Source organism: Thermobia domestica, chromosome 3 (assembly GCF_964235325.1).
Source record: "Thermobia domestica chromosome 3, izTheDome1.hap1.1, whole genome shotgun sequence".
NCBI lineage: Eukaryota > Metazoa > Arthropoda > Insecta > Zygentoma > Lepismatidae > Thermobia > Thermobia domestica.
The window spans coordinates 163,432,412-163,446,459 of NC_137456.1; the positions used below are offsets into that span (position 1 = coordinate 163,432,412).

Genomic DNA, 14,048 nt, shown 5'->3' on the forward strand with positions numbered 1-14,048 from the left:
TTCGCAGACAAATACACTACTGGCACACTCTATGAATGTGCAAGTAGAGTGAATAAATTGAGACTTAAAAGTAAGGATGCCATATATACAAGAAATCAGTGATTATGCTTTTGGCTTCATTAAGCAGAAACTTACTTGGAAAGTTCAATTTCCATACATCCAATATAAGACTCTCTAATACCACAGTTAACTAGCCTGATCGTTGAAAGATACTTATGTCTGTATCCGAGGAATAATCTGGTAGTTCGAGGAAACTGAGAACACCAACGATCTTTTCATTCATTTTTTTCATTCACATGCCCTCAGAGCTCTTTAGATATGATAAAGTCTGGGTGCTAATTAGTAAGGTCCTAAGGAAAATATCGCACTTAAGAGTTCACAACTGCTGCAGATTCAAGCTTTAATATACGCGGAAAGCTATGTATAGAAACCAGTCAACGTTTTTCAGTAATGACATTTTAGGAAGGTAAAAAATAATTAACGATGTTTGTGTTTTGGCTTAAAGTATAAACTATATTTTTAAAAATACTAAGATAGTGTTACTAATGTATTACTTCGATTTTCAACACAGTTTTATCATATTGCACAGCGCACCACTTTTCGTGATTTCGCCACATCAAAAACAAACCGTAACTCAAAAACTTGTCAAATCTCAGTAATCAAATTTTAATCACTTACACAAATACCCACTATTTTATGAAAATTTGAGATCTATTAAGTCAAATGAGTCTCACTTGATTCATTTGAAATATTTCAAGTTAAACATCGTCGATTTTCGAAGAATCGTAATGTTTGAGAACCAATAACAAAAAAGGATACGACTCGCAGGTTAAAATTTCTTTAGGAAGTAGTAGGGTAACTGTCCCAATAATTGACAGTGTACCAGTAATTGACACTGTCGTCTTTTTTCCGACGCTACAAGACTGCGGGACTAGGTACAAGCAAATGCTGCCACCTTTTCTTCCTTTGCAGTGTTGTTAATCCCACACCACTGTTAATATTTGCCTCTAAGTAGTAGTTCTCCAAAGAAAACAGAAAATCGATGGACAGTGCAAAATAGTACTATAATAGCTAATTAGCGAAAGAAATAAACATGTTTATCCAGGTGGAAACTTATAAATCAGCTTGATAAGTTGGTAGAAAATTATATGGTTCATTAGAATAAGATATTAGGAGATGTCAATTACTGGGTCACAAGGTGTCAATTACTGGTGAATCTCACAAATCGTGGTGTCAATTACTGGTACAATGATCAACTTTTCGTATACATATTGTAAAAAATAATAGTTATTAGTATATTATTTTTATGATGGTCTATATAGATGAAGGAAGGATACCTTCGTACCTCTACGAGAGATCAGTAAGCCAGGCTCATTTAAAGGGTGAAGAAACTTGCAATTTGTCAAACACTGTTCTTATACTGTCAATTATTGGGACAGTTACCCTATACCACGAAACTTACCATCTAGAAAAAATAATAATGATGAGACTTATTTTGTTCTTTAAAATTTTTAATTTCAAAAATGACAATTTGCATTTTTCAAACTTTAACTTTCGATAATTTTTAAGATATATTTATGATCTAGCAGGATTTAATATGCACTAGACATAAACGGACTTATGCAGGGTAGTTCGGACGTATAATTAGCGTTATACTAAATGCCTGAGTACTGCAAGAAACATATATTAGTCGAACTCTTTAGTATAGTACTAATCATACATCAGAACGACTTCGCATAAGGCCCAAAATGTTGTACATTCAATTATTTTTCGATTTTTTGTTTTGTTTGAAAACACTATCTTTAAAAATAATAGGAGCTACAACGTTATCTCAAACTTTTTTTTACATTACAAAATACGTTTACGCGTCTACACAAAACTCAGCATTATAACTCTAAACATAGAACAACTTTGTGTACAGAAATCAAAATATAAATTTTGTCAGTAACTGTTTTTTTTAATCTGAAATTAAGTGATTTCAAATGGATTGACACGATGCCACTCATTTGACCCGCTTGAAATTCTGTTCACAAAATTTGGCCCACGTCTCTTCAGTTGCGATAATTCGAGAAAGAAATGCGTTACCTGGCAGTTATCAATGTTGATGGTGAATGCATGAACATTCCAATCTGTACCATTTCTGAATCCATTAGGATATACACGGTGTTTCAAAACACCAACAACAACATTTGGGAGGTGATCCATGACACCAAGATAAGACAAAAAGTATAGACCAACCTGGGTGCACAAGTGCTTCATTTCGGAGTTATAGGCTGCCGAAAACATGAAAAAATAAACTTGCAAGGTCCATAGCTCCAAAACTATGCAACCTATCGTAGTCGGATCAAGACTTCACTTAGGAACTAGTATGTGCCCTATCCAAATATCCATGTTTCAGAATCCTGTGGTACTTCCGCAACAATTTTTATAGAGGTAGTTGGTGAGTACTTCAAATTATATACTCGTAGCTAAATTCCCGCTATAAAAATTGTTGCGTGAGTACCCTATGATTGTGATATTTAGATAGGACACATACTAGTTCCTAAATGAAGCTTTCACCCGACTACGATAGGCCATAGTTTTGGAGCTATGGATCTCTAAAGTTCATTTTTCATGTTTTCGGCAGCCTATAACTCCGAAAGGAAGCACTTGTTCACCCAGGTTGGTCTATACTTTTTGTCTTATCTTGGTGTCAGGAATCACCTCCCAAACGTTGTCAGTGTTGAAATGAAATTTGAGTTTTACGTCCTACGATTATGCCGGTTAGGTTAAAGGAGACGGTGATGATGAGATGAAGCAAGTGGGAGGAAACGGGAGAACCCCGAGAAAACCCACGCACACGGTTTGTCCACCACAAAGTTCACTTGGCGGAAGCAGGGTTTGAACCCGAGACCCCTAGCACGAGAGGTGAACGCTCTACCACTGAGCCACCGCGGCCCCGTTGTCAGTGTTGTTTTGAAACACCCTGTATATGCAGTACCTATTTCTCAGAAATCTTGAGTTACCATCTGGTATACAGATGGATGATGAAATGTTAAGGTACCTACTAATTCAATTACATATCTATCGGTGATTATTCTCAAGTAATATACATTGTGTATCCAGAGAGTCTCCATGCGAGGATTCTCGCCACTATTCTTTCGCGGTTGATTCACGACCATTGTTAAATGCTTTGGTCTATCTGACTACGGTGCGATATGGTAAAGCTAGGACTCACATAAGCTTTTGTGAATTTGAGTACATATCTTCCACATCAACCTCAAATTTGATGAACATTCGCTGTTCTTGACACATGAACAATGTTCAGTGCGCTATTGCGTTTATACTTTATTTTCACATCTATCATTGAACAACACTATTCGCCCCAAACATCTATATATAATCCATCAGAACACCATAACCAAGACCTTATCATTTTTGTCCCATCGACAAATGCCAAATGTACACCAACCGTGTTCCCCCTACAAAAAACACCTCGTATATGTGCAATCTCAACAGCTGATATTACATTGTTTCCTTTTTTACTTTTTAAGGTCCAATAACCGAAAATCAGTTTTTCTTTTTCTTTTTAAATTTAAGTATTTGTAAAACAAAACTTTCACAAATGTAATAATTTGAATCGTATAGGCCAAACCTGTAGATACCGTAATTTCAAGCACAAATAAGCTGATCTATTCAAAAATGTTTCACATATTACACTACTTTTCATTTCTTTGAAAATAATTATCGCACTCAAGGGAGCATTGGTGAGTCACTTATAAACAAAACATTGTATTGTTTTAATTATATATTTAATAGTTTACAAAATATATTTACAGACTAATTACTTTCGTATTAATCACTATTTCTCAAAACAAAAACAATGGGTGCACTTTTAAAAATAGTTTTTACAATGGACAGAGAAACGCAAAAATAAGAAGGCGATTGTTTCTCACCTCCTGAGGAAAGACAATGCCTTGAGCTTTCTGTATCGTACCTGACTACGATCTATATACAATTTTTAACAAGAGATCTTGAACACTAGTATACACCCAGAGACTAGTTCTGTCAAATAATTCTGTTTCAAAACACTCTGTCCTCTACACCTTCAACTTCTTTCTTCTCATTGACTTTTCCAATTACTTGTATGCTGTTGATTCTCACCATTGTGTATGGTATTCGAAAAACTGGATGAAAGAAAGAATAAAAAAGAGCATTAAGTTCAATAAAAATATTTTTTTTTAAAAAATGTAACAGACGAAATCATATATTCCTTATAAAATTAACTTTTAAAAAGTTTCCAGCCTAAGGAAAAATAAACTTTCAGTGATTGCTATTAAACAACTCGGAGAATTTATGTCGTGTTTACTTCATTTAAAAATGACAGGACATTAACATAATTTTTTTATTAAATGTTGAAGTTCAAAGATAGAGCAGTAAAAGTGGCAACAGAAATTTAAATTACAACAGACAAACTGAATATAGTGATTTATGTGTGTCCACATCTGAAGATTACAGAAAACCAAAAAGAAAAACAGGAGAAAAGAAGGGTAGAGATTCGGAAATTAATACTATTATTTTAAATAACACAAGGATCAGATTTATAACTTTATTACACATAGAACGATTTGAAAAAGATGAAAATTTAAATACGTACACACTGAAAAAATATATGAAACACCACATTGTTTAATTTAAAGGTTGCAAATATTTCTACATGTAGTAACTCATATGTTGATCGTAATTTTTCATCGTATGTTCTATGTAACTTCTATTGTACACTTTGGGCCACAAAAACTGAGACTGCCTTCCAAAGTCTAAATCCAAAAAGTTGAACCTAGATCCTTATGCATTTCAGATTTACTTAACAAGGGAAATCTATTTTCCTTCCATTCTGTTACAGAAAAATATGCGTATTCTCTAATAGAAATAGACCATCTGGACATTGTCTCCAAGTAAATATTTAACTGATATGTTTCTGGTCTAGTGGATAACAATTGATTCGTGTACCAATGTTCATTTTAACGTGGGTTCGAATTCTGTCTATATAGTTTTTTTTTTTTTTTTTTTTTTTTAAATAATAAAAATTGCAATCACTGACAAAGGACATTCATCTTTGAATATAAGAAATTATAAATATATCACAGCTACTAATATATACATTAGAATATATTTAATAAACAAAATCAGCTCCTTCTCTCTTGTCTCTTACATTTACTCCGACGCGGGAGATCCATGTTCGATTCCAGGTGGGAGCTCATGTGATTCAGATTCCACGTTAAACAATAGGTCCACGTCTCACATAAAGTTGGTATTGAACACTGAGTCTAATATTTACTCTTACAGAGAAAGCAATATGGAAAGATGTTCATACTAGAAACTAATTCTTTAGTACTTCACACAAGTAGGCGCATCATGTGTGTGACAGAGGATTTCCGACTTTTATATGTATATACATTGTATCAATAGTACATCAATATACTAATGAAAGACGTGAAACTATATATATTGGAAAGTGTTGCCACACAAACAGAACCTGAAATGACGCTGCTCCGCGCAAAGGGAATCATTGTGTAAGAAAATAAATGCTTTCTAAATTACATTAAAATTAACAGAAGTGTTCGTTCTGCGTGCCGAAAGTCTTCTTGTTCACCTCAACCATAGATTGGTGGGCAACATGGAAATTTTAAAACTTTTCACTCGCTTGGGAGAGCTGTTTTATACTTTGATAAGGCCTCTTCTTCGTAACTGCATTTAGATATTCGATCCTTGATCTTCCTCTTCCTGGTTTTCCTTCTGCCTTTCCCTCTATCAGCACAGTGATCCAATCGGAATGTCGAATACGATGGCTAAGCATGCCGTTTCTTCTTTTTCCTATTATCTTCATGATCTGTCATCCTTCATTAGCTTCCTGTAGTGCGTCTTCATCCTTTTCCTTTCGGTCCATGATATGCGCAGCATTCTGTACCAACACCATATTTCAAATGCTTCCAGCTTGTATATTTCAGCTTTTCTCAATATCCACGTCACTGATTCGTACAGCGCCACGCTCCATACCAGTGTCTTAATAAATCGTTTACGAACGTTGAAAGAATAATGATAAAAATATAACAGGAAATCTTACTATTGCAGAAACTGTCCCTTTTCCCGCTTCAGATTTGGAGTCTTCGAAAATCATGTATCCGTATTTTTAATGAACAGACTGAGTACCGAGGAGCACACTTCCAACTTAAGCAAATCCCAATATTGTGTACTTTCTGAATAAAGAAAGATAAATATGAATATTTTAGAAATGTTGTCCTTTTTTTATATATGCCTGAATCAGAGTTTTATATATGCCTGAAACATACATTCCTTTACTTTTAATTGAGTGTTTATATATCGAATTTCTCACCTCCAGCTTGAACATCTTTAGAATGAGCATTTTCTGAATAAAGAAAGGAAATTTGGACATTTTACGAATGATCCTTGAGGGCAATTTTTGGGAAGACTGAAACATGTATTTCCTTATTTTTAACTACCGAATTTCAAACCTCCATCTTAAACAAATTTCACATTGAGCACTTTCGAAGCAAAGAAAGGGAAATTTTGATATAGAAATGGCCCTTGTAATATCTTAGGAGCGGATATATATAAATGTATTTCCTTACTTTTAATTAAGAACACACAGGCTGAATTCCATACTTCGAATTTAAGCAAATCTTTATATTCGGCACATAATAATAATAATAATAATAATAATAATAATTATAATAATAATAATAATAAAAATAAAAATAAAAATAAAAATAATAAATTTAAATATTGTAGAAATGATATTTATTTCCCCCTTAGAAGCGAATTCTTCCGAGTTTGTTCTCTCAAATTCAGGTATTCGTGAGAAATTAAATTCTTGGCAGAAAATTTATCCCCGACTTTAAGCCTCCAAAGCATACAATTCAATAAAACCTTTCCTGTGATATCTTTTGATATCGTGATAAAAGGAATATTTTGTCCAATTTCAGCCAAAACGCCACGAAGTTCAATGGCAGTTATACAAGGAATGTTTCCGCAGCATATTTCTCGTTTCAGAGACATTGAATGGCCTTCACGCTCGCCTGATTTATCACCATAGATGTGTTTTCTTATAGAGCTATTTGAAGGATATGGTCTACACCCATCAACCTTACAATACAAAGGAGTCATTTTAAAAGTTCATTTGTAACAGTTTCCTATAAAATTCACTTCGCTGATTCAAATCACGAGCAAAAAGTTGATACTCTACTTGAATTTTAAAGGGACAAAACTTTAAATTCTCATAAAATGTATCGAACGGCTCTTGGAGTAAATGTAAGGCGGTTAAAAAATGAAATATTTGTTTTACGTCCCACGATTATGCCGGCCAGGCTAAAGGAGACGGTGATGAGAAGTGAATGGAATGAAGAAAGTGGTAGGAAACGGGAGAACCCCGAGAAAACCCCCCCACACGGTGTTTATCCACTACAAAGCTCACTTGGCGCGAGATGGGGTCAAACCAAGGACCTCATGCACCAGAGGTGAACACTCAATCACTGAACCACCGCGTCCCTCAGGCTACGAGTAGGACGATGAGGACTGCGTTGTCCTCTCTCTATATATATATATATCAAACTGAGAATTTTATCATCTCGCTTTATTCAGGCCTCCCAGCAGGACATTGAAAAAATATAGGACAGTTTGTTTTATAAATGTATCGTAAGAAAAGGCCATCCTTCATCCCAATGGGCAACTCGAAATAAGATTTAGATAAATACAGAATAAGAAAAATAAATAGTTAACTCTTATTTATAGGGTTATCATGGCATTTAACACTTTTTTAGATGCCGTTATTCATACATAATTTTGAATATGTAAATTCAATTAATGCACGCAAAAATATTATTTATTTGGCTTTCTACTATCTTTTATTTACAGATGAAGTTTATTTTGACATTATTTATCATTACTTCATATCTTTCTAATGAAAAAAGATTGATTATTTATTTCTCTGTAATGAAATATTTGAATCTAATTAAACATTGAATTATTTGATCAACGTATTTCCCTCTGAAATAAGCAATGTAATAGCATTTCATTTATCATAGCTCTGCAAATTATATATACTTCCAACAACTGTTATACAACATAAATTTCAGGACATCTCCAGTTCATAAATAATTTCCAGGACATTTCAACGATTTCACCATTTTTCTGCTTTCCATGACTTTTACGGGGCGTTTCCACGACACTTTTATTTCCAGGTTTTCCAGGACACGTGGGAACCCTGTATTGGAAGGCGTTGGGATATGTTGGTGAATACCAACACATCTCAATCAATAGCCAATACTGCTGCGCACACTGCTGAAAGAAAATGCTAATACAGTTTGCGTTATAAAAAACTGGAGCATGGTAAGGTTCCTCACCTAACCTTCCTTGAGGAAAAATAAGCACAGGGAATAAAGAAAGAAGAGTGGACATGGGAGGATAGGAGAAAGCAAGCAAAAAAAAAAAAAAAAAAAATCCACCAACTAATGCTGCAGCATGAGAAATACCGAGTTATTCGATGGCTTGATTCATACTTATATTGTCATCATCAATCATTTGACTACCATGTTCCATGCTTTACGAAGACTCAAAACAGAAAGAAAGAAAGAAAAAATATGACACTATATTTTAAAAAGGAGATTAACTAAGAAACTTTAAGTGCAAAAATGAGTGATAAAGAAAAGAAAAGAAAATATATATATATCTTACACTTTATTCGTCTAAACTGTTTTCTTCTTATCATTCGAAAATGCGTTATTGTTTGAGACAATGTTTTCTCAACAATTGTTCCATCAACTCTCACTAAATCTCTTGATAATATTGGCGTTCCAATTAATGAGAAAGCTGAACCTCCAACCAGCAACACCTGAAAGAAAATAAAACATTTCTGGGAATTACTACATGAAATCTAGTTGGTTGCCAAGATTTGTACAGTGTAGATTGTTGGAATAGTTTTTTTTGTGACTTTCCTAGTTATAATTAAACTTAAATTAAACTTTGATAAGTCATATACATATTAATGAAAGGAGGAAAACCGATTTAAATTTATTTTTACACACCAACAGAGGACCTAATGTGTAAGAGTAATAAGTTTAAATTGGTCGTTTCCTCCTTATATATATATATATGAAATTACAGCCGTCAAAAAGGTGCTCTCAATATATAGACAGTGAATTGTCTAAGCGCAGCAGCTAGGCTGTGGTACAGTCCGCAGCAAAATACCTGCAACATGAGCATGAAAGTTTATTGTGAAACTACGCCTAACAGCGCAGGGAATCAACATAACGTCTAAGTGGTACGAATCACACCAGAAGAAACCTCGGCGTCCTCCCTTGCACACTTATTTTGGAGCAAAAGATTTCGTCGTTTCATAATAAACTTGTATGCTTATGTTGCAGGTTTTTTGTTGCGGACTGTACAAGCCACGTAGTCTGAGCGGAAAGCACAGACATCAGGAGTAAGAGAGTGTGTGGCTATTCTGGGAAGCGGACTGGGTGAGGTAATGGTTAACAGGTATGCCGGAGATCCCGGTCCAGTCATTCACTTTTCACTCTGTGTGTGTTTTTGACTATTCATATTTATATTCTAAAGAGAAGACTAAGCCATATAGATTCAGTAAGAACACATTTTCTATGGCTTAATTTTGAATGAAAAATAGTTAAGAGTGTGATAACTTGTTTGTATTGTTACTCTTCGCTAGGCTCCACCTTACTTTTTTTTTTTAGTTAATAATTTAACACAATGAAGAACATTACAAATGCAGAATGTGAGAAAGGAAGAAAATACAAAACATTATTAAATAAAAAAGATAATAAATACTGTATTACCAAACCTGTTCTTATAAAGCAGAAATTTGGATGCACAGTTTATTACGACATAATTGTTGGATACCCAACTTTATACACCATATAAAATGTCTTCAAATCAATTATCAGTTTATTTAACATTTTGTAGATGCTATCTGGTTAACATTCTAAATCTTTTACGTTCTTTATTCTCTTTAAGTTATTCAGTACAAAAAAGTTACGGTAAACTTAGCAAAGAACCTCAAGGAAAAATGGTATGTTCGAAAAAAAAAACAAAAAAAAACTTGAAGTTATATTATAGAGCAATCACTCAAGTCATCTACTCAGTTAAATTTCAGATAAACGTTCAAGCTTACGTACCAAAAACAGTAGAAGATAAAAAGTGAGATTAAAAAATGTCAAGGGTACATCGAATGGAATTATCTATTTGTCCAAAAAAAAAAAAAAAAAAAAAAAAATCCAAATTATAAGGCCTCGAGGGTCACCTGAAAATTCTAAATAGCACGTATTTTCTTTGACTGGGCAAGAATTCGCAATGAAATAGTAATCATTTCGTAAACGGTGCCTTACACGAAAAACATTTTCCTACGAAAGTTGTTTGTTTTACTAAAGATTCTTTCAAGGATGTACACAATTACAGAGACAGAACGAAGAGGAGAAGTGGATCTTGAAATCATTTCACTATAATAAAGACATTAATACGACTAACATTACCGTGGCACTTAGTAAAGAATAAGAAAGTCTTTTTTCTCCTTTCAGAAAATGTCTTTTGAAAAAAGTCCGATTAAGATAACCTAAAAATAAATCTTACACTATAAACCTTATTCTATCATGGTGCCCCTGATGATAAGAGACAACGAGGGAAAGCAAGAAAAATAACTGAATTTCAACCTAATGTCACTAATGTGTGTACAAAGGCCAAATTCGAATATTATACCTTGAGAGTATATATACATGTAGTTTAATAATATATTTGTATCTGAATATGATATTATCTATACAAATATAAAAAGCTGGCGTACTGTCAGCGTCAAGGTTAGGGCAACATTTCCGGACATCCCTGACGGTACAATAGAGGACTAAATGACTAGGTTTATTTTTATTTGTTTATTTTGTCGAAAATTTTTATACATTTTATTAACATAATTGTACCATACGTCGCATATTATACTACAGAAACAATAGAAAGTCTTCTTTCGCCCAAGTTACACGAAAGAGAATAAACATATCAACGCGGTCTAGAACGTGTATCAGGACAAGGATTGTTGGAATTTTCTTCAGCGCAGAATTCGCCAATGTTTTTCTCTGAAAAAAAAAAAACCTACATAAGGAAAAAAATACCCTCCAAAAATATTCTTTAAAATATTATAATAATCTTAATGTGATTATAATTAGTTTCTTTTACTCGTGGTTCTTAGTATATGACTAGTTTCCAAAGCACCATTGAAAATTAAAAAGGCTTAGGAATCATACATAATGATTCCTCCCTTTTTCTTTTCTTTTCTTCTTCTTTTTTTTTTCGTTCTCTCAAATTCACTGTAACAGTGTTCAACTGTAATCTATTATATCAAAGTAAAAAGAATCTTGTTTCTGCTCACATCACGGGGAAGCTGTTAAACCATTTGGAATGATTGATTGAAAGGGTTTATATGGGCGCGTCGACATCGAGGTCTTTTGCACCCTTCTCTGACAGGAAAAATGAAGTACCAAAGAACAAAAAAGCATAGTATCACAGATATAAAAAAGTAAAAGCAAAGTCTGGAGTACGTAAAAGGTGTTCGGTCATTTATGAATTAAAATGTCATAGCATTCAAGAAATGTGCAAACTCGATACACAAACACAAGGACGGGTTAGTACACAACAGCATGTTAATCTTCTCTGCCGGGGCAGCTCGGCAATAGGTGCACACACATGGGGCAGCCCATAATTAGTAATGAATATGACAGTGCAGTAAAGAAGATAAAAGCTAGGAAATGCTATGACAAGCATAAAACCACCATGAAAAACACAAACGGTAGATAAAAGCAGAAATTAATTAATTAAAAGAAATGTGAGAAATGCACTCACAGATCACGCAAGACGTGCAAAGGCTGCAAGTAGGTGAAGACTTACTGGATCATCTGGACATCGTCTCCAAGCAAGGTAGACAGATCAGCTGGTAAGCCAAGGCGGGCTCGCTCAGGAGCAAGAGGAACACATTCCACAAGAAGGTGGCGGATGGTCAGGAATGCACCACACTGGGTGCAGGAAGGCGGGTTCTGACGACGTAACAGGTAGCCATGGGTCAGATGGCTGTGCCCGATACGTAATCGTGCCAATCGTCGTTCTTCCAGTCTTGAAGGACGAGAACTCGTGGCCCAAACACCAAGTCGCGGCTTGACAGCATGTAATTTATTCGGAAGATGCTCATCCCAGTTTGTCTGCCAGCGCTGAAGGAGAAGACGGTTGATTACAGGGCGAATATCAGAGCTGGGGAGCGGTGACGGATACTCAGGTCCTGTAAGTGCAGCTTCTTTGGCAACACGGTCAGCACGCTCGTTCCCTGGAATACCAGCATGGCCAGTCACCCAACAAAATTGGACATCGCAACCTGCAAGTCGTAAGAAATGGCAAGAGAGTAGAATTGGCTGAACTATAGGGTGCACAGTTGACACATCCGTGAGACTATGTAAAGCGCTGCTGGAGTCAGAGCACAGGAAAACATGTCGGAGATGGCGTTGACGAATATAATGCAGAGTCTCCAGAATAGCAACCAATTCAGCAGTGAACACAGTGGAAGTAGGATGGAGCTTCAAGCCAGCGCTATGATCATCCGTGACGAAGGCACAGCCAACAGAATCTTCATGCTTCGAACCATCCGTGTAGAAGACAGCGTAGGTACGGTACGCATCCAGAAAAGAGAAGAACTCCTGACAAAATTGTTGATTGCTGGTAACAGACTTCTTAAATTGCGTTAGATGAAAGCTGACAACTGGTGGAAGAACTGTCCATGGAGGAATGGGTAGGAGGCCCAATGGATAGATGGCAGGAACATCGAGTCCAAGAGAAGCCCCAAGGTCTATAGCACGAATGCCAAAAGGCCGGGTAGCAGTAGGTCGTGCTTGATATCTGTCATAGCGAGCACCACAAAGGCCGAAGGATGGTCAGGTATGGCACGGATATGAATGTAATAGCGCAGGAGCAGGCAGTCCCGACGGTGGGAAAGAGATGGTTCATGAGCCTCGACATAGAGACTAGGAATAGGGCTAGTTCGGAAAGTTCCAAGCGCCAAACGAAGGCCAAGATGATGAACAGAATCCAGATGACGTAGGATGGAAGGTCGAGCAGAACCATATGCAACACAGCCATAATCCAATTGGGAGCGGATGAGGCTACGATATAGACGCAACATCACCACACGGTCAGCACCCCACGAAAGATGGGACACCAAACGTAGTAAGTTCATGGAGCGGAGACAGCGGTACTTCAGGTCTCGAACGTGAACAGCCCAGGTAAGTCGTCGGTCAAACTCCAAGCCCAGAAAACGAACATGATCCACATAGGACAATCGAGAACAGCCAAGGAACAGCTCAGGATCATAGGCACAGTGACGAAGGCGACAAAAATGAACGCAGTGTGTTTTGGTGAGAGAAAAGCTGAAACCAGTAGTGGTAGACCATTGGTGAAGGCGGTTGAGTGCTAACTGCAACTGGCGAGTAACTGTACGGAGATCACGTGAGCGACAGTAGATAGTAAAGTCATCCACATAAAGCAGCCCATGAACAGAAGGGGAGAGCTGCGACATCACACTGTTCACTGCAACAGCAAACAATGTGACACTCAACACACTACCCTGTGGAACGCCATTTTCTTGTGGAAACGGAGCAGAAAGAGTAGCTCCAAGCTTGACTCTAAAAGAACGTTGTTGGAGAAAATTCTGGATGAAGAGAGCCAAGTGGCCACGTAAGCCCCAGAGATGGAGTTGCCGCAAAATGCCATATCGCCAAGCGGTGTCAAAGGCCTTTTCAAGGTCAAAGAAGATGGCTATGAGATGTTCTTGATGACGAAATGCATCCTGAATAGCACTTTCAAGATGCGCCAAATGATCAGTAGTGGAACGGAAGCGCCGAAAGCCACACTGAAGATTAGAAATGAGGCCATGGTGTTCAAGAAACCAGACTAAGCGGGTATCGATCATCTCCAAAAGTTTACACAAACAACTAGTCAAGGCGATCGGGCGG

The 14,048-nt window shown here is 36.2% G+C and overlaps 1 protein-coding gene across 1 annotated transcript in view; it reads right to left on the reverse strand.

The window, feature by feature from the left end:
• Positions 1-1,490: 1,490 nt before the first annotated feature.
• mRpL21 (mitochondrial ribosomal protein L21) overlaps positions 1,491-14,048 on the reverse strand; it is a 36,440-nt gene continuing 23,882 nt past the window's right edge. The window contains exons 4-5 of the mRNA XM_081751989.1: positions 8,731-8,887; positions 1,491-4,166 (exon numbers count right to left, since the gene is read on the reverse strand). Of these exons, the coding sequence (XP_081608115.1) occupies positions 4,063-4,166; positions 8,731-8,887 (261 nt within the window). The 3' untranslated portion in view covers positions 1,491-4,062. The remainder of the gene's footprint in view (positions 4,167-8,730; positions 8,888-14,048) is intronic.